Source organism: Falco punctatus, assembly GCF_963210335.1.
Source record: "Falco punctatus genome assembly, contig: scaffold_30, whole genome shotgun sequence".
NCBI classification, from domain to species: domain Eukaryota; kingdom Metazoa; phylum Chordata; class Aves; order Falconiformes; family Falconidae; genus Falco; species Falco punctatus.
In genome coordinates, this window is record NW_027660235.1 from 808,704 (window position 1) to 834,051 (window position 25,348).

Genomic DNA, 25,348 nt, shown 5'->3' on the forward strand with positions numbered 1-25,348 from the left:
CCTGGGGACCATGGAAGGTGGGCATCCAATGCCCAGTGAAGGACAGCAATGGCACAGCAACGTCCAGCTTCCCCATGGGGCTGCAAGGAGGCAACGATGCCCCCGTGCCGTGAGGACATCATGTCTTGTCATGGCCCTCAGAGGCAGAGACAGCTGCCACAGCCAAGGGGACACAGACCTGGGTTCTACTGGTGCCTTCCAGCCTTGCCAGTGCCCTCTGCCATCCCCACCATAGGCTGTCCTGCATGGTTGGAGCCCTGCCCCTGTTTCCCTGCAGCCTGTAGGCACCATCTCGCTGCCCTGCCTTGCTCTCACCCCAACATTGCCATACCTTCGCTGAGGTACCTCCACTCTCACCGGCTGTTCCTTGAAACACAAACCATGGGCTGATCCAGGCTCCCTCTGGCTGAGCCCTCGCACCGCAGCAGGACCCCTGGAGTGACAGTTCTTCCTCCTGAGCTCCAGTCTCTGCTTTCCTAGTTGAAACTTGGTGACATTTTTTCCTCTCTCCTGCTGTTTTCCCCTGCCCAGGAAAGGTTTACCATCTCAGAAAATACCCTTCCAGCAGGGAACGCAGCCAGGAAGCCTTTTCTTATGCTCTGCTCTCTCACCAGAGAGAAGGAATACTCACATGGTCTCCCAAACCACGTAACTGCTGCTGGCCTTTCAGCTTCTCCCAGGGACATGACCAAGCCATGTGCCTGCTGCTGTCCTGTCATGTCCCCAGGCAAAAACAACCCCTATCCCAGCCCTTCTCCTGGATGGGGCCTATGGGGTCCCTTGGCAGAGGGACTGTCCCAGCCACGTTCCTGATGCTGGCCTGTCACCTCCAGAGGCAGAACTGACCTCACAGGCCCCTCGCAGCCAGGCACGTCCTCCTGCATGAGGAGTTCCTGAGACCATTTTTCCCTCCCAATGCCACACCCCTCCATCACCCTCATTCTGGCCCAGGTCCTGACCACAGAAAAGCATGCTTGTTTCATCAGATTTGTCAAATATCTTTCCCACAAGCCATTTCCCACAAGCTCATCTTCAGCTGAGCCGCTCTACTTGTGTTGACACATTTTAGATATGCCTTTATAGCTCTATGGTGTTTTTTCAGGTTGGACTGACCTCTGGAGGTCATCGAGTCCACCCCTCCAGCTGAGGCAGGGTCACCTAAACCAACTTTCTCAGCAACTTGTCTACGTAGGCTTGCAATATCATAGAAGCACAGAAACAGAGAATCATTTAGCTTGGAAAAGACCTTAAAGATCATCAAATCCAAATGTAAACTCAGGACGGCCAATTCCATCACTAAATCATGCCATGAAGAATTGCATCTACCTCTATTGAAACACCTCCAGGGCTGGTGATTCCACCAGCTCCCTGGTTCCAATGCTTGAGCACCTTTGCAGTGAAGATGTTTTTCCTCATATCCAATCTGAACCTCTCCTGGTGTAACTTGAGGCTCTTGCCTCTTGTCCTGTCACTTGTTATCTGGCAGAAGACTCCTACCCACCCCATCTACAACCTCCTTTCAGGTACTTCTAGGGAGCAGTAAGATCCCCCCTGAGCCTCCTACTACCCACACTAAACAACTCAAGTCCCCTCAGTCACTCTTCATCCAAGCAGGGATCCAGACCCTTCACCAGTTGTGTTGCCCTTCTCTGGAAATGCTCCAGGACCTCGACGTTTCTCTTGAAGTGAGGAGCCCAAAACAGAAACACGTTGTTTCAGGTTTGACTTCAGCAGTGCCGAGTACAGGGGGTCCATCACTGCCCTGGTCCTGAAGGCCACGCTCTTTCTGATACCGGACAGGATGCTATTGGCCTTCTTGGCCACCCGGGCACACTGATGGCTCATGCTCAACCATCTGTCAACCCTCACACTCAGGGTGCTTCCCCAGCAGGCAGCCTTCCAGCCACTCTGGCCCAAGCCTGTAGCCTTGTGTGGGGCTGTTGTGACCCAAGTAAGAACTGGCACTTCTCCTGGTTGAACCTCATACAATTGGACTCACTTGAAAAGTCCAACCTGTCCAGATTCTTCTGTAGAGCCTTCCTGCCCTCAAGGACATCAGCACTGCCACCCAACTTGATGTTGTACAAAAAATCACTGTGGGTGCACTCAATCCCCTTGTCTGGGTCACTGATGAAGTTCTGAAACAGGACTGGCCCCAGCACTGAGCCCTGGGGAACACCACTCCTTATGGGCCATTGTCACCTGGATGTCACTCCATTTACTACCCCTCTTGGGGCTTGGCTGTCCAGCCAGCTCTAACCCAGCACGGAGAACACCACTGGAAGCCATGAGCAGCCAGTTTCTCCAGGAGAATGCAGTGGGAGGTGGAGCCAAAAGGCTTTCCTAAGGTCCAGGTAGACAGCATGCACAGCCTTTCCCTCATCCACTGGGCAGGTCACCTTGTCCCAGCAGGAGATCAGGTTCATCAGGCAGGAACTGCCTTTCATAAACCCATGCAGGCTGGTCCTGACCTCCTGGTTTTCCTGCGGCTCCTGTGCGATGGCGCTCAGGATGATCAGCTCCACAACCTTCCCTGGCACTAAGATCAGGTTGACAGGCCTGTAGTTATCCCCATCCTCCCTCCTACCCTTCTTGTAGGTGGGCACCACTTGACTAACATTCAGCCTTCTTGGGCCTCCCCAGTTAGCCAGCACTGTTGAAAGTCATCGCTGTGCTGAGGCAATAGAGAAACAGACCAATGATTTTCAAAGTGTCCCTGCATCACGGGATGTCCATGGTCAAGGACACAATCAAATTATTTTTGTTGTTACATGTCTGAGCTTGGCCCAGGTGACACAGGTGTGGTTCAGGGTAACTCTGCTCTGAAATAACCTAAATCAGGGAGAGGAAGGGCAAAAGTCTTATTTAAGCAGCGTGAGGAAGCCTTAGGATCAATAACCTCACATCTTCTTGGGGAATTTAGAGATCCTGTGGGTTGACATGGCAGGGATTTGGGAGTGGTTTGGAGGTGTTTGTAGGGCTGGCAGAGGTGAGGAGAGACCAAGAGCTGACTCCATGGCCATAACAGCCACTTTCATTTGACTCCAAAATGGACCAGCCCCTGCCCAACCCTGAGCCAAGAAGCAATTCTAGTGGCACCTCTGTGATACTCTGTGGCAGAAAGGACAAAACACAACGGGAGAGGAGTGAGAATTATGTGAGAGAACAACCCTATAGACATCAAGGTGAGAGAAGAAGGAGGGGAGCAGCGAGACAGAGGCTTGGTGGGATCCTGCAAGCCAGTGGTCAAGTAACCACCCGCCGACAGTCACAGGGCAGCACAGTGACAATGCTCCTTTAGGTGTCTGCAGGTTCTTTGCATCGGCATTCTAGCACAGCTGCCAGATGGGCCAGCAGCTGTGATGCTCCCCTGGATCTGAAACCCTGCATCATTCGTGTCCACCTTGGTTCTAGGAGCAAAGAAACAGTGGAGTCTCATCTCCCAGGGGGAGTGAGGCAGGAGAGCAGCAGAGTGCAGGCCCCAGGTCACACACTGGCAGGCTGTGGCCTGTGCAGAAGGAGGGAACGCTCCTTCGGGTGCCCTGGAATTGCCCCACAAGCATAAACTCCCTGTTGGAGGCTGCTGTCCTTGCCGAGCAGCTGTGCTGAGCTCTGCCACCTGCCCTGGCACTTGGTTCCCTCAGTGTCACAGCTCTGTCTGCAACAGGACGGGCTCCAGCTGCCTCTGCGTGGGCCCCTGGCTGAGGGCACTGCTGCACATCTGGGCTGAAGCCCCCCAGCTGTGGCACCAGCCCAGCTCTGCCTGGCCATAAGGCAACCTGGTACCAAGTGTCCCCGAGCCCGTGGGTGCAAAGACTTTGCTTCAGAGCAGAGACGTGGCCTGGGCAAAGGAGAGCTGAGTCTTGAGCCCTCGGACTGTGCAATGAAGTGCTGCAATGGGCTCTGCAGGGCTTACTGAAGCACTGAGGACATCCTCCCTGCCCTGCCTGCAGAACCACCAGACAAACACGTACACACACGCTCCGTTAGGAGTACTTGGATCCTTTGCTGCAGTCCTCCTGGTGTCCTGTCTAGTAATGGGTTAACAAAAGTTGATGCTCATGCAGAAAACTTTTTCTAGTAAGGGAATTGCCAGTGCTGGAAATAAGTGTGTCCCCCCAGGTGAGGCAAGGCCCATGAGGGATTGCCTCATCCTGCTGCCCAGCAGGTTCCCCTGCAGCCCCAGGGACAGCTGGAGGGAGCCCAGAGGGGCAGAGGAGGGAGGCAGGGAGAGCTCAAAAGCAGACCTTGTTGGGAGGCTGCTGAGAGCTCCCTGCTGGAGAAATCTGCAGAGCCCTTGAGCCGGTAAGTGTGTGGCTGCAGGGCAATGCCTCTGCAGTTGCTAGCCGGGTCTGCAGCAGCTGGGCCCCCCCCAGCCTGTGGGACCGTGTGGGAGCCTTTTGCTGTGGAGGAGGCCAGTGTGCTGCAGAGCAGGGCTTCCCTGCTGCAGCGTGGGAGGGCCAGGGCATGTGGGCTGCCTTGTGCCAGGGCCGGCTGCAGGGCTGTGAAGGTGGCTGTGCAGGCAGGGGTGCCCAGGGCTGTCCTTGCCAGCAGGGTCCCTGCAGCCGCGGGGGCTGTGTGCTGGGGCAGGGGCTCTGCCGCCTGCCAGGGGCAGCTCTCAGCCTGCTGCGGGGCTCCCCACAGCTCTGGGGGCGTATGGACTGAGCCCCGAGAGGGAAGGATCTCTCTGCTGTTGAGAGTGTGCTGCATGGCTGAGCGCTGCTTACAAGGATAGGTTACCCTCAGAATATGTCTGCATGAGACTTTTCGTATCGAAGGTCAGCGCAGGGATTGCTATGATAAATCCAGGGCTCTCCTCAATCTGTGTTTTCAGTTTTCTGTTGTTGGGGGCAGGAGAGGGAAGGCAGAAATGTTAATGGAGATCTCGAGTTTGAAGATGTCCCTGAGACTGCCAGCTGTAACTCTGAGTGATGAGGAGGTCTGCCAGGAGCCTCCTGAAGCGCCCTCAGCCACTCCTCCGCCTATGAACAGCAGCAGCAGCACCTTTGCTGGAGCCATCAGGGTCGTTCTGAGCTGCCCTTTTCCCCCTGAGGACAGGACCCTGCGCCCAGCCAGTGCCCTGCAGAGAGGCACGTTTGTGCGGGGCCAGTGCACAGAGGCAGAGATGTGGTCTGTGAGCGCTGACAGGGAAAGACCTGGCACAGGGAGATACCTCCCACAAGGAAAATCTCCTGACATCCAGGATATTGCAAGGACTGGTAGGAAACTTCAGACAGAATTGTTGTTGAAAGGAGAATCAGAAAGCTCTCTCTGACCATGTGCAGTGCAGACCCCTTTCTCTGAGGCATCCCCCTGGCTGCTCTCCCCCCAGCAAAGCCTCTGCCCTCAGGGCTGGGGGTCCCGAGGTGTGAGCCACCCCCCCTGCAGCCAGAGCTCCAGCAGAGCCGCGGTGCAGCTCTGCAGCCACGTGCCCCGGTCCCTCTGCAGAGCACAGGGGCTGAGAGCAGCTGCCCGGCAATGTTGGTGTGTGGGAGGTGGCGAGCAGAGCTGGGCAAGGGCAGCGCTGCCCTCAGTGCCTGGCACGCTCGCCCTGGACACTCTTACCTAGACCGTCAGTGCAATTTTACTTCTTTCTCTGCCTTTTGGGGTTAGTTTTATTCTCTTGCTCTTGCTGCCAGGCTCTCTGGGGATGGGTGTTTCAGCTGCAGAGTCACACTCTGACCTTGTGGGTCCTCTCCTGCAGGTGTGTCCATGGGAACAATTGTCTCAGCTTTCCTCTCAGCTGTGGGGCTGTGGGCAATGCCCTATGTGGGGCTGGGCAATGGGCTGGTTCTCCCTGAACCTGATGCTCTTGTTAGGGCACTTGGCTACCTCCTTAAAGTTCCCTTCCGAGCAGTGAGTTGCCCTCCAGAATGGAAACCTGTCCCCTCAAACCCATAAGTGACCTGAAAGCCCCACGTAGAGGCGTAGAGTTTCTGTGATGGAGAAAATGCTGTTGGGGTGGGTGAAATGAGCTGTGTATTTTTTGCTGTGGGTGGGATGCTGAGTTCTGATGAAAGCCTACAACCTTTACTGGTCTGTGGTGGGTCAGTCTGTTCTCAGCAGTGCCTTGTGGTATTTCAGGGCAACATGGGAGTGTGGCCACCATTCATCTCAGGAAGGTGCAAGCCCACAGAAACTGGGAACCAGCAGGACAGACCACCTCCCCTCACTGTGCCCTCACCACAGGCAATCCTCTTGCCTCACAGACCTCACTCTGTTCCACCTGAGGGCAGCAAAAATGCTCTGCTTTTCTGACATCCGAGAATATTCAACAGGAGAGATGGCGGGGAGCTGTGAAAAAAACTAAATCTCTCTTAAAATGCCTTCACCTTTCCCGTTCCTTAGCACTGGCGCTGCAGACGCTGACCAGCCCTTCTGCGTTGGCACTGGTTTCACAGGACAAAGTTAAACACCAGTACTGGTCCCTGCCCCCACCCACTGCTGCAGAGTGGGGCTGGCTGGTCAAGAGCCCGTGGGCAGATGCCCTGCTCTTCATCACCCACACGGCCAGCACCAAGCAGGGCTGCAGCCACACAGCTGCAGGAAGGTCTCCGAGAAAAGAGAGGGATGTCTGTGTGTGACGGGGGGGTGGTCTGTGGGAAATGGCTCTGATTTTGCTTGCAGAAGTCTCCCCTAAATTATCACTGTCTTTTTCTCCTGTGACAGGATCATATGCCCAGAGGCAGCAGATGCCCAACAGCAGCTCCATCACCCAGTTCCTCCTCCTGGCATTTGCAGACACGCGGGAGCTGCAGCTCTTGCACTTCTGGCTCTCCCTGGGCATCTACCTGGCTGCCCTCATGGCCAACGGCCTCATCATCACCACTGTAGTGTGTGACCACCACCTGCACACCCCCATGTACTTCTTCCTCCTCAACCTCTCCCTCATTGACCTGGGCTCCATCTCCACTATTGTCCCCAAAGCCATGGCCAACTCCCTCTGGGACACCAGGGACATCTCCTACTCAGGATGTGCTGCACAGCTCTTCCTGATTGTCGTTTTCCTTTCAGCAGAGTGTTCTCTCCTCACCGTCATGGCCTATGACCGCTTTGTGGCCATCTGCCAGCCCCTGCACTACGGGACCCTGCTGGGCAGCAGAGCTTGTGTCCACATGGCAGCAGCTGCCTGGGCCAGTGGGTTTCTCAATGCTGCGCTGCACACGGCCAATACACTGTCACTGCCGCTCTGCCAAGGCAATGCCCTGGGACAGTTCTTCTGTGAAATCCCACAGATCCTCAAGCTCTCCTGCTCACACACCTACCTCAGGGAAGTGGGGCTTCTTGTGGCTGGTGCCTCTTTATTCTTTGGCTGTTTTGTTTTCATTGTGCTGTCCTACGTGCAGATCTTCAGGACTGTGCTGAGGATCCCCTCTGAGCAGGGACGGCACAAAGCCTTTTCCACGTGCCTCCCTCACCTGGCCGTGGTCTCCCTCTTTCTCAGCACTGGCACATTTGCCCACCTGAAGCCCCCCTCCATCTCCTCCCCATCCCTGGACCTGGTGGTGTCAGTCCTGTACTTGGTGGTGCCTCCAGCACTGAACCCCCTCATCTACAGCATGAGGAACCAGGAGCTCAAGGGTGCAATGTGCAAACTGATAGCTGGATGTTCTTCTGAAGGAATAAAATGATGAATAGCGTTTATAATGTAATTCATCACAGACCCAGATTGTCTTCTGAATTTGTTGTAGTTGCTCATGGTATTTCAATTCTGATAAAGGTGTCGTCCCCATTCTATAATTCCTCTGATTTTCTTTTCTGAAAGTGCCCTGCTCTCTCTTCATCTAACAAAACCAAAGGGCCATTAAACCACTATGTTTTTCCTGGGATTCTTTCTTCCAAGGCCTTTCTGGAGCTGCAGGGACAGTTCCTGTATGCACAGATGGAGGGGAAAAGGTTCCTGGCATGGCAGAAGTACCAGGGAACACCAGCACATGGCTCTCCAGTGCTGTCCACCTTCCAGTTCCACACTCTCCTTCTGACCCCTTGCCTTGGTGTAAGGCCTGAGTACTCTGGCAGCTTGGTCACCGCCGTGCTGCGTGGCAGTCCTGTGAGCGCAGGCAGGGGCAGGCAACGGGCACTCTGTGACGGTGCTGGCCTCCATCAAATGTTCTGGATTTGTGGAGACCATCTGAATGCAGCACTGCAACGTGCTTCCTTGAACCGAGGTCCCCGTGCCCATTGCTCATGACGAGGGCCATCTCCGCGAGGTGCCGAGCAGGGCGCGACACCCCCGGGCTGAGGTGCTGCCAGCCTCTGGCAGGGGCAGCAGGAGGCCAGGCAGTCACTGTGCCCACTGCGGTGCTCTGCCTCCGCACGTGCCAGGGATGGGCCCGTGCCTCTGAGCACCCCTGTGTGCGTGAGGCTGGGGTTCAACCACGCCAGCAGTGCATGAGGCCAGCTGAGGTGGGGACACCTCCCAGGGCACCGCCGTTCCTGTGTGTGACTGCAGGAACAAAGGCCACTGTCCCAGGGAGATTCATCTCACCCGCCGTGGGCAGGCTCATTGCAAGTGCCTCTGTCTGATCACGGCACCCTTTCTGGATGGTGCCCTCAAATGTGTCCGAGCAATCAGGGAGGTTCTGGGGTCCTGGCAAAAGGCAGACATCCAGCCTTTGTTCAGGAAAAGCAAGAAGGACAATTGGGAGAAATACAGGCTGGTCATCCTCATCGTAGTGTCTGGGGAAATGCTTGTCACGTCGCTCCTGCCTGAGAACATGGCAGCACAGCATGGCAGACATCGGTACATGTGTGGCACGGGCAGGGTGAGAGAGAGGTGGGGAAGCCAGATGGGTGCCTGCAGCCTGCCGGGGAAAAGCAGCAGCCGTGGGACAGCGTAGGACAGCGTGAGATGGAAGGCAAAGGGCACGGGCAAAGGGCTGGAAGTCACCAAGAGAACCCAAGGGTTGTCCCCTTGCGTACGGCCATTGTCTCTGCCGTACAGAGTGCAGTTTATGGCACCTTCAGTGCCCTTGGCCATCTCTTCCACTCCTGTGGATCTCTTTATCACTGCCTTCCCCAATTCAGCAGCCCCTCGCCAAGGAATAAACCACCCAGCAGAAGAGTGAAACCCAGTGGGTCTCTCTGTAAGGGGTGGTTGATTCTGCGTGTATCTCCGCAAGTAAGTTGTTCACCACCGACTGTTGTCCAGTGTCTCAGTCAGTCATGTCAGGAAAAATCCCTCCCCGTGTACATCTACCCAACCATCTTGGTGGTAACGCTTTTTGTGCTGCACTGGCACATATCCAGCAACACCCAGTGCCCAGTGGAACGTTCCAGTACCTACTGCTAGTTAGTTCTGACAGCTTCATGAATTGCATTGAGCAATCACAATGTGGGTAGGGCCCCACAAAGAGCAGAGTTCCATTTTGGTGTGTCTTGGCTTCATTTTAGTAACACACTTCACACTGAGTGTGGATTCAGTATTGCCCAGGTCTGGAGGTCAGTCTCGTTCCAATGAGTGTATTTTGGTCTTAGCCACAAGTTATGCCCACTAGTCCCAAATGGGATGGGGATACCAGCTACAGGCATTCCTGCATGAGGACATTCAGGGAAAGGGGTACCTACCCAACAATCACTCTTCCTAACAACATTCATCGATCCTTCCACCATTTTCAAATGAGTATTCCATGTCCATGACTCCTCCTGGTCCCACCCAAGCTGAGGATTTAGCATACCACATCACAGGCCAAATTCTATACATCTGTAAAACATGTTTCAACATATATCTACAAAGGAGAGGCAAGTAGCAGACTCCAGCTTCCCTGTAGACAGCCCAGTCTTATCTGGGGTCGCATTTCAGTCATCCACTTATATGCTGTCTGGCAATAATGCAAGATCCTGAACCTAGAACTTCATGATTCTGGAGGTAGTTTCAAGCATAAAGGTTTTTTGTTGCTTGACAGTCCATTCTGGTGATGTGGCTGCTTAAACCCTGCTATGGCACGTCCATGGAGTGACTCCTTCAGGCCTGACAGCAGTGTAGGTGCTGAGAAAAATCTGGAAAGGTCCTTTCACTTCTCTTCAACGGTTCATCCAACCACGTTCTAAGATACACGCAATCTCTGGGTTGGTAGTGATGTACAGACACGTCCAGGGACAGATCTGCGCTCACAGTGACGCACCTCTGGAAAGAGGACAGGACCTTTCCTAGAGACTGAACATACTCTTTTAAGCCATGTTTCCCTTCTATTATTTTGGGATTCAGTCCATTTCTGTCACCTGGCAAGGTTTGCCATGTATCCTTTCCAAAGGAATAACTCTCTCCTTCCGTTTACGCTGGATCCTGTATCTGTAGCAATGGTGAGGGAAAAGCATCTGACTGCTCTCTCTGAGGTTCTTGGGAGATTTGACTCATCTGCCCTTTCAGTCTTTGCTTCATTCTTTCTACTTTCCTGCTTGATTGAGGTCTCCATGGAGTGTGAAGATCCCATTTTGCCCCTCCTAGTTTAGCTAAAAAGTGAAGGGCTTCTACTAACAATTGTGAACCTGCGAGCGGTGGGGAATAACATGCAGCCGACTCAATATGAGTGATAAAGCATGATTCCATTCATTAATCCAAATAGCTCTTATTTATACAGTGTATCTAATTATGCATACTCAGCGGTCTATGATTGGCTACAATCACTACCTGCTCATTTACATGGTCCTCCTACTTGCGGTTAGCTAGCTTACGTAACTTCTTTATCTTTACTGCACATACCTCCTCAGAGTTGTTTGTGAAGCCTGTTAAGGCCGCGGTGTCCCTGCAACACCGCAGCCATCAGCACAGCTGGCAACCTCAGCTGAGGCCCAGTCTTGATAGCACACTGGTTAGATGCGGCTCTGCTCGTACAAATGCTCTAATGATCTGTGACCCTTCTCATCCAGCCATTCTCCGACACCTACCCGAAGAAAGTCCTATGGGTACCCGAATCTCAGTATTATCTCTGAACTTACACTTATGATACTTCTTATATGTGCAGCAACGGAAAGCTTCCAGCCAGCCTGAAAAAGCATCTGCCATTGCTAAAAGATACTGATACCCATTTTGCTGCAGTAACTTGGGAAAAGTCTATTTTCCAGTAATCCCCTGGGCTTTGTCAGCACTGGGAAAGATCATTGGGGTAGGTGAGGGCTATTCTTCAGTTACAACTCATGCTTCTTCACTCTGCTTTTTTTTTCGCAGTCATGGTACATTTAGAACTTGCCCTTTCAAGGCTTCTAACATCCTCTCAATTCCTCAGGGAGTTTCTTGGTGCTTCCTTTTAGCCAATTCACACATAATTCCCTCTGTAAATGTTAGTTGATGCGAAGGAGTCACCCATCATCCGTGATTTGGGTTGCCTTCAGTATATTAGCCAACTGATTGTTTTCTGGTGGATCCTGTGGCTCTTAGGTTCTAATTTCTGCCGTTTCTCTGGCAGGACTAGCAATATTTCACTTTCAGCTGCTTCTTTCCTTGCTTCATCTGCCACTTGCTGTCCTAGATGCACCGAGCTATCTCCAAGGTGCTGCACTTTACGATGCATAATTGCCAGCACCCTGGGTCATCTGGTCACCTGAAATGATTGTTGGGTCTTTGCCTCATAGTTTGGCTGGGGATCCTTGAGAGGTTCAGAGTCCTCTTTCTTTCTTTCTTTCCAACAGCCCCATCGGCATGGTCTATTCCAAAGGCAAATTTCAAATATGTCCATTCATTAAAAAAAGCCTTGTCTGTTGATAATAATGCCAGTGCCCTTAGTAAGGCTGTGAGTGCTGCCTCTTGGGCCCACGTGTCAGATGAGAGGGCTTTGCCTTCTCTTCTCTCTCTGATAGTTACCACCACATATCCTGCTCTTTGGGTCCCATTTCGCACAAAACTACTACCACCTACAAATAAGTCCCAGTCTGCATTTTCTGTTGGCGTGCCTTTTAATTCCACTCGGCTAGAATATATCTCTGCCATTGTCTTTAAACAATCATGAGTTACTTCTTCTTTGCCACTGAGATCATGTCATTTTTACCCAGGTGTCAGTTCCTGGGCCTCTTGCACCGGTAATACTGTAGCTGCCACCGTGCGCGGACAGGTTGGCCGTCCTTTACTGACACTGTCCAGCTGTTTGGAAAAGCTCCCCACGGCTCTGCTCCATGGTTCCAGTCTCTGGGCCTACACTCCTAAGGCAACGTGTCACCTTTCATGCACAAGAGTTCCAATGGGTTTTCTAGGTTTGGGAGGCCTAGAGCTGGAGCACTCATTCCAGTCCGTTTCCATTCCGTAAATGCATCTCTGCACTCCTGAGTCCAGACAAGGGGGTTTCCGTTTCCTCCGACAGTTTCATATAAAAGCTTGGCAATGAGTCCCAAATTCATTATCCGTAAGTGACACCACCCGGCCATTCCCAGGGATGCTCTGAGCTCTTGTTTTCATTTGGCTTCTGGGATTTGACAAATGGCCCTTTTCCTCCAGCTCCAAGACTCTGCAGGCCCAGGCAAATTGTAAATCCCCGATTGGTTGCTTCTTCTGGGGTGGTCTCTGCCTTTTCCCAGGGTACTTTGTACCCTGCTAGCCCCCAAAGTTTAGGAGGTCCTTGATATAGAATCTTCTTTACTACTGGTTGCTAGCAGTATGTCACCTACCTATTGCAGCAAGGCGACATTTTCATACCTCTTTTGCCAGCTTTCCAACTCACTGGCTAATTGATTTCCAAAGACTGTAGGACTATTTTTAACTCCTTGCAGTCATACAGCCCTGCACAGCTGGGTTTCTCGACCAGTTTCAGGGCTTTCCCATTTGAAACCAACCGATTGGTGACTGGCAGCAGCCAGCGCAAGGCAGAAGAACGCATCTTCACATCTCATACAGTAAACCATTCCTCATTCTCCTTCAGGGTGGTCAGGAGGGCATACGGGTGTGCTACTGCCTCATGGACATCTTGCACAGCTGGATTTATAGCTCTTGAATCTTGCACCAGTTTATATTCTTCTGAATTTGGGTTCCTGGCTGGTAATACTGGAGTGTTATGTTCTGATTGGCATTCTCTTAGTAACCCAAAATCTGTGATCTCTTCAATTAATGACTCCAACCCTTTCCTGACTTGTAGTTTAACTGGGTACAGCTTTTGACTTGCTGGTCTGGCATTTGGCTTCCACTGGATGATTACTGGTTCCCCTGCTTGGGGTTGCCCTGGTGTTCCAGAAGCCCGTACAAGAGGTGTTGCAGCATTTGTAACTGCTTCTGGTATCTAATGTAGCTCGGCTTCCTTCTGCAACATAAAAATGTGGGCATCCAAATCTTTATTGTCAGGAATATGGTTCCGTTGAGGAAGCCCAGGTGGCACCTCAGGTAGCTTTGGTTTCTGTCAACCAGCAACTGAATCCCAGCCCTGCAGTGCGTCACGGTCTGACCCAAGTTCATCCAGCTGGTCCATGAACAGGAAGCCCATCACAGTGGGGGTCCCAATCACCTGGCTACTCCCACACTCCACTGGCACTTATTCCAACAATCCTTTGCTCAGCCCCGTGAAGATACCATCAAAGAACCAGTGCATGGTCCTCACAGTGTTCCTGGATCACAGCATACCCAAACTGAAGCACATTTTCAGCAGCACCATGTCCTCCTGGAGGTCAGCCTCCCCTCCCCCACAGGCCTTCAGGGGCCTCAGCAGCACTGCAGCTAGCCAAGCCTTCTTCTGCCAGGGCTGCAGAGCCCAGCACTGCTTTTCTGGCCTTGCAGAGGGCAGGGCTTCCTCTGCCGGTGCGCTTAGATTGCCACCACCACCCACTCCAGCGGGTCTCTGGTCTCCAGCACAGCACGGGCACACGCTAGCTCGGGGGCGCTTGGTACCAGCTTTGCCCGAGAGAAGCCTGAGCGTGGCCCCAGTGCTACGGCTGAGGTGCTGCAGCCCAAAAGCGCACCGATGGCTTGGGCCTGGGGCACAGGCAGGAGGAGCTGGACTTCCACCTGCTGTCATCGTGCTGGATATGGATGGAGTAAATCATGCTATTGATGAACTAAATCCTGAGGGGTGGCGGGACAGGTCACAGTGGTGCGGCAGGGGAAGGTGTGGGCTTTTCACGAGGGACAGGCCAGGAAGCTGAGGAGGGGATGCCCTCCGTGTGCAGGCACTTGTTGCACGTGCGGATCTCCTCTACGGGGTGTGCAGCAGGTTGGGTGAGCCCTTGCAGGAGAGTCTCAGCGAGAGGCCGGTTAGTGTGCCATCCTGGTGGGAGACACAGCGCCCGCACTCAGGGTACGGCAGTGGAGAAAGGCTTATCTAAGCAAGCCAAGGAAGTCTGCAAGTCCATGATCCCAGCTCTTATTGGGGACTTCATGACCCTGACACTTTCTGGAAGGGGAGCACAGCAGGATACACACCGTCCAGCTGGTGTCGGGGGTCTCTTGAGACAAATTCTTTGCACAGGTGTCAGGCCAACAAAGGTGATGCTCACCTGAATCTGGTCCTTGCCAAACAGGCAGTGCTGCTGAGGGAGTGAAAACCAGTGTCAGCCCTGGCTGTAGTGCTCATGAAATAGTGGGAGAAGACTTTAGCCTCTTCAGGGGACTTGTAGTGTTAGTCCCATGGGCAGCAGCACTCAAGGACAGCAGAGCTGTGTACGGCTGGTCATTCAGGAAAGCATTTCCCAAGCAGAACTGTCCATACCGAGAAGCAGGAAATCAAGCAGACATGCCAAGAGAGATCCTTGGCTAAAGAAGGAATTCCTCAAGAATCTCCAGAGAGAAAAGGAAGCATCCTGGAGGTGGATGCAAGGGCTCAAAGAGGAATTTAGAAATAGGGATGTCTTCAGGGAAGCCAAAGCCTGCTTAGTATGGGGTCTTGCAAGACGTTCAAGGGCATCAAGAGGATCTGTCGCTACTTGCAGAACAGTTTAAGAACTAAACAAAGCCCCTGTGTGGCCACTGCTGGGCTTAGTAAGAGCAGGTCTAGATAAAACTGAACATCCTCCAGGTCCTCTTTGCTTTAGTCTTCCCCAGCATCGTGTCCCAAAGCTTTGTGCCTGAAGGCAGGGCTCTGGAGGGAACCAGCCAAGTGTGGATGGGGATCAAGTCAGGAGTCATTTGGCCACATTCAATGCTTCCCACTCCAGGGAGGTGGAGGGGGGGCATCCCAGGGAGCAGTGTGAGCAGGCCGATGTCCCAGTGAAGCCATTCTCCATCACCACTGGAAGGTCCTAGAGACTGGAGGAACTTCCTCTTGACTGGAAGCACAAAGTCTTTTCCACGTGCCTCCCTCACCTGGCCTTGGTCTCCCTCTTTGTTAGCACTGCCACTTTTGCCTACCTGAAACCCCCCTCCATGTCCACCCCATTCCTGGACCTGGTGGTGTCAGTTTTGTACTTGGTGGTGCCTCCAGCAGTGAACCCCCTCATCTACAGTATGAGGAACCAGGAGCTCAAGGGTGCAATGTGCAAACTGATAGCTGGATCTTTTTCTGAAGGAATAAATTTATGAATACCATTTATAATGTAATTCATCACAGACCCAGACTGTCTTTTCAATTTGTTGTAGTTGCTTGTGCTATTTAATTTCTGATAAATTTGTCATCCCTATACTAATTCCTTCTGTGATTTTCTTTTCTGAAGGTGCCCTGCTCTCTCTTTGTCTAAGAAATCCAAAAGGGCCACTAAGCAACTTTATTTATCCTTGGATTCTTCCTTGCAAGGCCTTTCTGCAGCTGCAGGGACAGTTCCTGTATGCACAGATGGAGGGGAAAAGGTTCCTGGCATGGCAGCACTACCAGGGAACACCACCCCTTGGCTCTCCAGTGCTGTCCTCCTTCCACTTCCACACTCTCCTTCTGACCCCCTGCCTTGGTGTAAGGCCTGAGTGCTCTGGCAGCTTGGTCACTGCCGTGCTGCGTGGCAGTCCTGTGAGCGCAGGCAGGGGCAGGCAACGGGCACTCTGTGACGGTGCTGGCCTCCATCAAATGTTCTGGATTTGTGGAGACCATCTGAATGCAGCACTGCAACGTGCTTCCTTGAACCGAGGTCCCCGTGCCCATTGCTCATGACGAGGGCCATCTCCGCGAGGTGCCGAGCAGGGCGCGACACCCCCGGGCTGAGGTGCTGCCAGCCTCTGGCAGGGGCAGCAGGAGGCCAGGCAGTCACTGTGCCCGCTGCAGTGCTCTGCCTCCGCACGTGCCAGGGACGGGCTCGTGCCTCTGAGCACCCCTGTGTGCGTGAGGCTGGGGTTCAACCACGCCAGCAGTGCATGAGGCCAGCTGAGGTGGGGACACCTCCCAGGGCACCGCCGTTCCTGTGTGTGACTGCAGGAACAAAGGCCACTGTCCCAGGGAGATTCATCTCACCCGCCGTGGGCAGGCTCATTGCAAGTGCCTCTGTCTGATCACGGCACCCTTTCTGGATGGTGCCCTCAAATGTGTCCAAGCAATCAGGGAGGTTCTGGGGTCCTGGCAAAAGGCAGACATCCAGCCTTTGTTCAGGAAAAGCAAGAAGGACAATTGGGAGAAATACAGGCTGGTCATCCTCACCGTAGTGTCTGGGGAAATGACGGTGGAAATACTCCTGCAGCCAGTTCCAGGTAGTTGTGGGACATCAAAGGGATTGCTGCACCCATACGTATTGAGGCAAGAAGGGAATGGTTTGTGCCTGCACCTTTGCAAGGGGTTTGACTTTTTCTCCTGCAGTTTCTGTATAGGCAGATGGGTGATATTTGGAGTGAAGAAATGGAGGACACTGTGGGTGGGACGTTGGCTGGTGGCTTGTGGCTATGTCTCGAGCTAGCTCAACGGCGTCAGGGAGCGAAACCCCACCTTGGGAGAGAGACACAGTTATGCTTGTTGGAAGGAAGCCATGGGAGCAAGAGGAGAGCTTTGAAGATAGGGAGTGGTCTGCAGAGCTTGTGGCCTTGTAGATCAAGGGAGTTGCTGAGCTGCTGTGTCTGTAATAAAAAAAGAGCCCAGAGTGGAAAATTGCTGAGCACAGTTACAGGCTGACACGTCAGCCCCCTGCAAAGGTATAAAAGGCTTGCTTGATTGTCAATAAAGTGTCTTTGAGGTGTCTTTGAGTGTCTTCATGCCTTCAATCCGCTCCCAGACGCGGTGCATCATACGCCACAGGGGCTCAAGACCAAATGTCACCAGTGGTCAAGTCCTCCTGGTGGCCACTGACTAGTGACATCTTCCATTGCAAGCAGTTGGGCCAAGTGTGTTGAATGTCTTGATTGTCTCCCAGTACAAGCTGACAAAGTGGCTTTTCAGACCCTTCTGTGGATGATGCCAAAGTGGGCAGAGCCCTTGAGAGATGCCATCCAGCTCACCCTGCCCTGAGCAGGACAGCTGGACAAGGGCCTTTACAGGGGCCTCTCCCAACCTGAGATATTCTAGGACTCATTGACTCACTTCCCTGGAGAGCTCAGTTGGGATGGGATAGCAGGGGGAAGAAGGGAAAACAGAGGCACAGAAGCAGAGACAAAACATGGTCCAGTAGAAACAGAGCAGTTCCCCTGAGGACTGTTCTTCCACCCAAACGGTGGGTAGGAAATCCATGAGATAAATTGGCTGAGAGAAGCTTCCCTTTATCTGCTGGGTGCTGGGCCACGGGGAGGGTGATGGCTGAGGACGGTATCTCGCGGTCAGTTGTGTCTCAGGGACTCACATTCCAGCAGGAAGCCAATGGCTGTGACGGGGGCAGTGAGGCCAGTTCTGCCTGCGGAGGGGACAGCCCAACAGCAGCAATGTGCCTGGGAAAGGGGCGGTGAGGTCACCTCTGCCTGAAACAGCGCGTAGGGCAGCCCCTGACTCATGACTGGGACATGTGCTGTTAAGCTCCATCTGCCAGTGTCTCGGGCAGGCCAGCAGAAGGCCCCTGGGTGGCACATGGGCTGTGAGATCCCCCCTGCCTAAGGACCTGGGCTCACTCCACCGAGGGGCTTCTTTCTTGCTTGTCACGTCGCTGCTGCCTGAGAACATGGCAGCACAGCAGCAGGCACACCGCTTGCTCGTGCCTATGCGAGAAGCTGAAAGGCTCGCAGCCTTGGAAGAGCGCGGTGAGGCCGTGGCTTGGTCAGGGGAAAGGCCACAAGGAGGGTGACGGGTCGGGATGCCCGCCTGAAGGGTGGTTTCCCCGGTGGTGGAGCTTTCCTTGGAGGTAGGGAAGAGCAGGAGGGAGAAGCACTGCCAGCCAGTGCAGCTGGGAAAGTGGAGACTGGAGGTCAAGAGGAGGAAATGTCACTCCAGGGCTTGTGCTGTGGTGGGAGACGTCGTCCAGAAGGAGTGTGAGATCAGTCCATGTGTGTGTGTTTGCAGGAACAGCGTGTGAGGGTGGGCAGACATCGGTGCATGTGTGGCAAGGGCAGGGTGAGAGCAAGGTGGGGAAGCCAGATGGGTGCCTGCAGCCTGCCGGGGAAAAGCAGCAGCCGTGGGACAGCGTAGGACAGCGTGAGATGGAAGGCAAAGGGCACGGGCAAGGCTGGAAGTCACCAAGAGAACCCAAGGGTTGTCCCCTTGCATACGGCCATTGTCTCTGCTGTACAGAGTGCAGTTTATGGCACCTGCAGTGCCCTTGGCCATCTCTTCCACTCCTGTGGATCTCTTTATCACTGCCTTCCCCAATTCAGCAGCCCCTCACCAAGAAATAAACCACGCAGCAGAAGAGTGAAACCCAGTGGGTCTCTCTGTAAGGGGTGGTTGATTCTGCGTGTATCTCCGCAAGTAAGTTGTTCACCACCGACTGTTGTCCAGTGTCTCAGTCAGTCATATCAGAAAAAATCCCTCCCCGTGTACATCTACCCAACCATCCTGGTGGTAACGCTTTTTGTGCTACACTGGCACATATCCAGCAACACCCAGTGCCCAGTGGAACGTTCCAGTACCTACTGCTAGTTAGTTCTGACAGCTTCATGAAATGCATTGAGCAATCACAATGTGGGTAGGGCCCCACAAAGACCAGAGCTCCGTTTTGGTGTGTCTTGGCTTCATTTTAGTAACACACTTCACACTGAGTGTGGATTCAGTATTGCCCAGGTCTGGAGGTCAGTCTCGTTCCAATGAGTGTATTTTGGTCTTAGCCACAAGTTATGCCCACTAGTCCCAAATGGGATGGGGATACCAGCTACAGGCATTCCTGCATGAGGACATTCAGGGAAAGGGGTACCTACCCAACAATCACTCCTCCTAACAACATTCATCGATCCTTCCACCATTTTCAAATGAGTATTCCATGTCCATGACTCCTCCTGGTCCCACCCAAGCTGAGGATTTAGCATACCACATCACAGGCCAAATTCTATACATCTGTAAAACATGTTTCAACATATATCTACAAAGGAGAGGCAAGTAGCAGACTCCAGCTTCCCTGTAGACAGCCCAGTCTTATCCGGGGTCGCATTTCAGTCATCCACTTATATGCTGTCTGGCAATAATGCAAGATCCTGAACCTAGAACTTCATGATTCTGGAGGTAGTTTCAAGCATAAAGGGTTTTTTGTTGCTTGACAGTCCATTCTGGTGATGTGGCTGCTTAAACCCTGCTATGGCACGTCCATGGAGTGACTCCTTCAGGCCTGACAGCAGCGTAGGTGCTGAGCAAAGTCTGGAAAGGTCCTTTCACTTCTCCTCAACGGTTCATCCAACCACGTTCTAAGATACACGCAATCTCCGGGTTGGTAGTGATGTACAGGCACGTCCAGGGACAGATCTGCGCTCACAGTGACGTACCTCTGGAGAGAGGACAGGACCTTTCCTAGAGACTGAACATACTCTTTTAAGCCATGTTTCCCTTCTATTATTTTGGGATTCACTCCCATTTCTGTCACCTGGCAAGGTTTACCATGTATCCCTTCCAAATTCTCTCCTTCCGTTTACGCTGGATCCTGTATCTGTAGCAATGGTGAGGGAAAAGCATCTGACTGCTCTCTCAGGTTCTTGGCAGATTTTACTCATCTGCCCTTTCAGGCTTAGCTTCATTCTTTCTACTTTCCCGCTTGATTGAGGTCTCCATGGAGTATGGAGATCCCATTTTACCCCTCCTAGTTTAGCTGAAAGGTGAAGGGCTCCTACTACCAAGTGTGGACCACAACACACAAAGAAAGTCCTATGGGTACCCCAAATCTCAGTATTATCTCTGAACTTACACTTATGATACTTCTTATTGGTGTGGCAAGGGAAAGCTTCCAGCCAGCCTGAAAAAGCATCTGCCATTACTAAAAGATACTGATACCCTATTTCTGCAGTAACTTGGAAAAAGTCTATTTGCCAGTAATCCCCTGGGCTTTGTCAGGCCTGGGAAAGGTCTTTGGGGGTACGTGAAGATACTTCTTCAGGCATAACTCATGCTTCTTCACTCTGCTTTTTGTTTTCCCAGGCATGGTACATTTAGAAGTTGCCCTTTCAAGAATTCTAACATCCTCTCAATTCCCCTGTTGCCTTCGCAGGCGCGCGGTAACAAATTACTGACAGACCACATACAGCTGCAAAGGCAGCATCCATAACCTCAAATTTGTGATCCACAGTGCTGATTCTATTGCAGGCTTCTATTATTTCAGTCAATGTGGGGTTTGGATGAGGGAGAGATTGCGACAGTTTTTTGCAATTTGCATTAGCATTTTCCACAGCCAATTTCAATAACAATATTTCCCACGCTTCCGTGTTATCCATCTGACGCACTAAAGCATTTTTTAGTCTGTCAATAAATTCCATATAGGACTCACGGGGTCCTTGAGTAACACTTATAAAAGCTTTCTGCGGCTTTTGTGAGTCAGGGATTTTAAGAAGAGCCTTTCTTGCTTCCTCACAAACTGCTTCGAGAGCCTCCTGATGGATGTCCGGAGCTTGGGCTGCCGGGTCAGAGTGCCGACCTGTACCAGTAAGGTGTTGTATGGTCAGCACGGCCATAGCGGCATTGCCGTGACCCACATAGGTGAAGAGGAGTGCCTGAAGCCCCCCCCTCCAATGTGAGTCCCATATCACGTATTGAGTCGGAGCTAATAACAGCTGCACTAGAGACTTACGATCATGAGGAGTCAAAACGTATGTATCAAATACAGAAGAGAACAGACTTGCAGAATAAGGAGAGGAAAGCCCGTGCTCGGTAACGGTGTGACGCAGTTCTTAATTACCGGAAAAGACAAGGCCTCCAGTTGTGGCCCCCGACCCTGAAAAAGCACAGGGGCCACTGTTGTTTTAGCAATGCCCAGGTCTCTTTCTTTCAAGGCTTGGCGTCTTATGCTAGCCCATTCATTGTGTGGGTCGGGGGGATATAAATCTGGCTCTTTTTCAGGGTCCACCGGCCCCGGATCAAAGGGGTCTTCCTGTGGGGGGTAACCTGTGGCAAAAACCTTCAAGGGGTTGGGGGGTTTCAGGTTCTGCAGCGGTAACGGAGTTACTGTAGAAGAGTTTCCTTCCCCTCCCGGCTTTTTCTCTGTGACTTTTTTCCTGTGCTTTCAAAATCTCAAAAATGCTTTTCCACCATGGGAGCATGCACTGCGCTTTGGCATCCCCCGATGTAGCCGCATCCCATCGTTTTACCCCCACATCATCCCTAAACTCTCGCGTAAAAAATATTAGATGCAGTCCCAGTGAGTAATTTTACCTGTACCCATCTAAGGATTGCCTTGAGATCATGCCCAGGAATATTCTTTTCGTGCTTATTAAGGAGAGCTTTCATAAGCTCAGATAATCTCTTTTGGGGGAAGACGCCTCATTCCCCATGTTTCCCACAACTCACCTCTAAATTCCAGAGGGACATTTTTTTTCAATTCCTGCTTCCTTTCAGCAGCTCATTCAACGTTGACTCGTGACCTGTTGCTCAGCCTGGCGGCTCATAAACCCATCACGTCGGGGTCACCAAATTGCCGCGATGAGAGATGGGACGCTGCTTGATGCAAGCAAATGTCGATTTATTGTATACAATCACAAGTTTATGTACGTTATCAGAGGCCGCGCGCTTTAAACAAATTGGTTCTTTAAACTACACATTACATACTAGGCAATCCCTCATTGGTTAACTACAAAGAGCGCTTTAAGTAAGTTTCAACAGTCATCAATTATAAAATCAATTATAAAATCTCAGTTCAGAAGTATAATTCCAGAAATACTTGAAAAATAAAGTTAGCTTGAAGCTTTAATTTAGATGCTCTTTCTGTTCCAGTGATATAAAAAGTTTAAAAAATTCAAAGGCAATTTTAAAGTTCTGAACATGGACTAATGCAAGCTCAAAACCCAAAAAGAAACCAAACTGATGTTTGACTAGGAATATTTGCAAATATTTTAGTGGAAAATCCCTGACCATTAACAATTTTCTGTCCAAATAAAAACTGCCCTTATGCAACTAGCCAGTCCATATATTTTCTGAAGAATACCTCATTGATATCAAAGAATTAACAAAGGGAAAAAATTAGTTCTAAGCTATATACATTCATAAGTGGATTTTTCAATAGTTACATACAGATTTACACACTAAGCCATAATGGCTTGTAGGTGATACACACAAGAAGAGTACGTTGCTTATCTGTCTGAATGTCTATGCTAAATTTGACAACTATGCCACAAGCCAAGCCTACATGGGTGCTGTGTGTTGTGCACGTTCCTTAACAAACAGTAGAATAGACAAATTCCCAAGATCTAGTCTCCAACCTAATTATATTATTTTGTAGCCAATTAAGGAAAATAACACAAATGTGCATATCTACATGTGCACACACCTTTTAGTTCCGAACCAATCTGTGATAAAAGACCTTAGCCTTATGGCATCATCGAATCTTAACGAGTACAGTAATTAAAAATGCAGTCTTACTCTAAGTGTGATTTATGCTGACATTCCCTCAAATGCTAAGTTAAAATAGTAGTATTTGTTAATATGTATTAAAAAATCATTAATTCTCTACAATAGCAGTTGACTTCCATAACACTATGGAAGCAAAAGAGGCTTAAGATGGGTTTTCTGAATACTAACAATTTATTTTAGACTGTCTAAACTCAGGTCTTGAAAGATTTCACTCTGCCAGACATAGAAACACTGTTGCACTCCAGTTGTGATATCCCTTTTCCCAAGTTGTCACATGCACATCTCGCTCAAGCAACCTTATTGTTCAAGTTTCTCTCTGCTACGTAAAAGCAGATTGCACTTGTAGATATAAAAGACAGCACCCTTACTTAGATTATTACCTTATTACCTCCTAACTCTTAGTATACCTTGTATCTCTGATTTCATCACTTCAAAAATTCACCAGAAGCAGATAAAACCACAGCATCAGACTAAACTACACCTTAACTGCTGATTCAAATAAAGGCATTCTCTTCAGATATGCCTAATGCTTACAAATAATTTTGGCTGGTTTTGATCAAAAAACTATTATTACAATAATGATCAAAAATAATAATCCCGTTGGCAAAATGCCTTTAAGCCAGCCTCCTAGTCCCAACCAATTTCCACATTCAGAATACAGCATAAATACAGAATACAGAATAAATTATCTCCATCAAGGCCAAAAGGCTGCTTTTTAAACACAGAGATGTTTGCTAGTTCAAAGCAGAAACCCTTTTCTTGTAGGTGACATCTGAAGAACTTTTTTTTCTTTTTTTTTTTTTGTGGGTTTGTAATCAAGTCCGTATTTTTCCTTGAGAAGCTTAAGCTGTTCCACTTGTTTCAGGAGTGTTTCCAACTCTGAGTTGTCGAATAGGTCCGTATTTCCCAAATATATCATACATTTCCTCTGCTGTGATTTTATACGGCAGGTTCCGAATATAAAGGATCCGATTGACCTCTGGGGGCAGCCAGATGTTAGCTCGCTTGGCCGCTTGCATCGGATCGGGGAGGGGGGGGGGGGCCGCCTTGGAGAGAAACCGTGGCCGGGAAGGGGCCTGCCGGGCCTCGCGCCGCCGCTCGCCGCTGCTGCGGGGGTCCCAGATGCTATCCCATACGCTAATAACCCGAGTAATTCCTTTTTACAATCTATGTCCCAAACACTCCGCTTTTCTAAAAAGCGTATGAGCAAATCATACGTCGCTTGTCTCTCCATACCTTCGTCAGCACTGTTGCAGCCTTTGCGAGACTTCAGCGACGCGTGGCCGGCGGAACCCTCTGTAGGTGCTCCCGGGCGCGGGGACCTTGCCCTTCCACCTCCTGCACTGCTTTCAGGACCGGTACCCGAAACTCTGTCAAACCATGGCTCGCAGGTTCAGTCCTCTCTAGGGTCCCTGTTCTCTAGGGTCCCATTTGTCACGACAGAGGGAAGACACAGTCACTCAATATGAGTGATCAGCAGACTTCGTTTATTGTCCCTGACAATCACCTTTTATATCTTGTTATAATTAGCTCATACATATTACAAAAGTTAAGCTCATTATTGGTTAGTTGCCTAAATACCAAGCCCGCCCCTAGTTTCTCTTCTGTCGTTTTCTGTTCCCACCTGCAACATTCTTTTCCCACCAAAATCTTCCTGTTATTGTGTAACAAAAACAGCCAAAGACAGTGTATTTTGCTTTACTTCATTTAAGCTGAGAGCGATGTGCATTTTTGTCCAGCCAGCTGGACTATGTCTATGAGACCTTTTTTCAGCTAGCCAGTTATCCACAGGGCTGAGCTGGGCTCTGTGAGCGCTGGCAGGGAAGGGCCCTGGGGCCAGAGAAAGAGCTGCTGGCAGGGACAGCTGCAGGCAGCAGAGCCCTGGGCAGGGAGGGGGGAGATGCTGAGGGGAACCCTGATGCAGGGCAGATAGGGGCACCTCCTGGCCATGGTCTGCCGTGCAGGTGCCTTCCCTGAGCAACACACCTCTGCTCTCCTCTCCCACCCAGCACAGCCTTTAGACCGTTGGTTTCATGTGTTTCAACACCTCCTGGTCCAGCAGAGCAGCAGAAAGGATGAAGTGCATCTCTCCTGCTGCCACGGTGCCATTTCTCGCTGAGCAGAGCCTGAGGGTGACTGTCCTGCACTGCTGCTGTGTGGGAGGTGGTGTGCCGGGTTGGGCAAGGGGAAGGAGTTCCCGAGTGTCCCTTTGTCTCTCTCCTGGCCTTGCTCAGATGCTAGTGGCATTGCAGACAGGCTCTCTGGCAATAGGAGTTTCAGGTGCAGGCTCAGGCGCAGACCTTGTGGGTCCTCCTGTGCAGACATGTCCTCAGCATGGAGGTGTCCTAGCTTTCCCCTAACTGATGATGCTGTGGGCAATGCAATCTGTGAGGCTGGGGGAGGAGCTGACGCTCTGTCTCGAGCTTTCCATGATCAGGACCCTTGACTATCTGTTTTGGGTGTCCACCCAAGGTCTGTGCTGCTTCCAGGGCACACAGTGAGCCCTGGGTGTCCTTGGATAGCAGTGTGGTGCTGAGCCACAGGGCTGACAGGCCCTTCTGCACGGGGAGCAGTTTGGGCTGAGCCAGGGCAAGGCCAGGACTGGCCCCTGCCCCCAGGGTTCCCAT

At 51.5% G+C, this 25,348-nt stretch overlaps 1 protein-coding gene across 1 annotated transcript; it reads left to right on the forward strand.

Moving 5' to 3' along the window:
• The first annotated feature begins 6,659 nt into the window (after positions 1-6,659).
• On the forward strand, positions 6,660-7,725 carry LOC308057449 (olfactory receptor 14C36-like). Its single transcript, XM_080411553.1, has one exon. The coding sequence runs from the start codon at positions 6,693-6,695 to the stop codon at positions 7,629-7,631; it is 939 nt and encodes a 312-aa protein (XP_080267679.1). The 5' UTR covers positions 6,660-6,692; the 3' UTR covers positions 7,632-7,725.
• Positions 7,726-25,348: the final 17,623 nt, after the last annotated feature.

Coding starts and splice junctions, on each gene's coding strand:
- LOC308057449 (XM_080411553.1), top strand. CDS start 6,693: ATGCCCAACAGCAGCTCCATCACCCAGTTCCTCCTCCTGGCATTTGCA.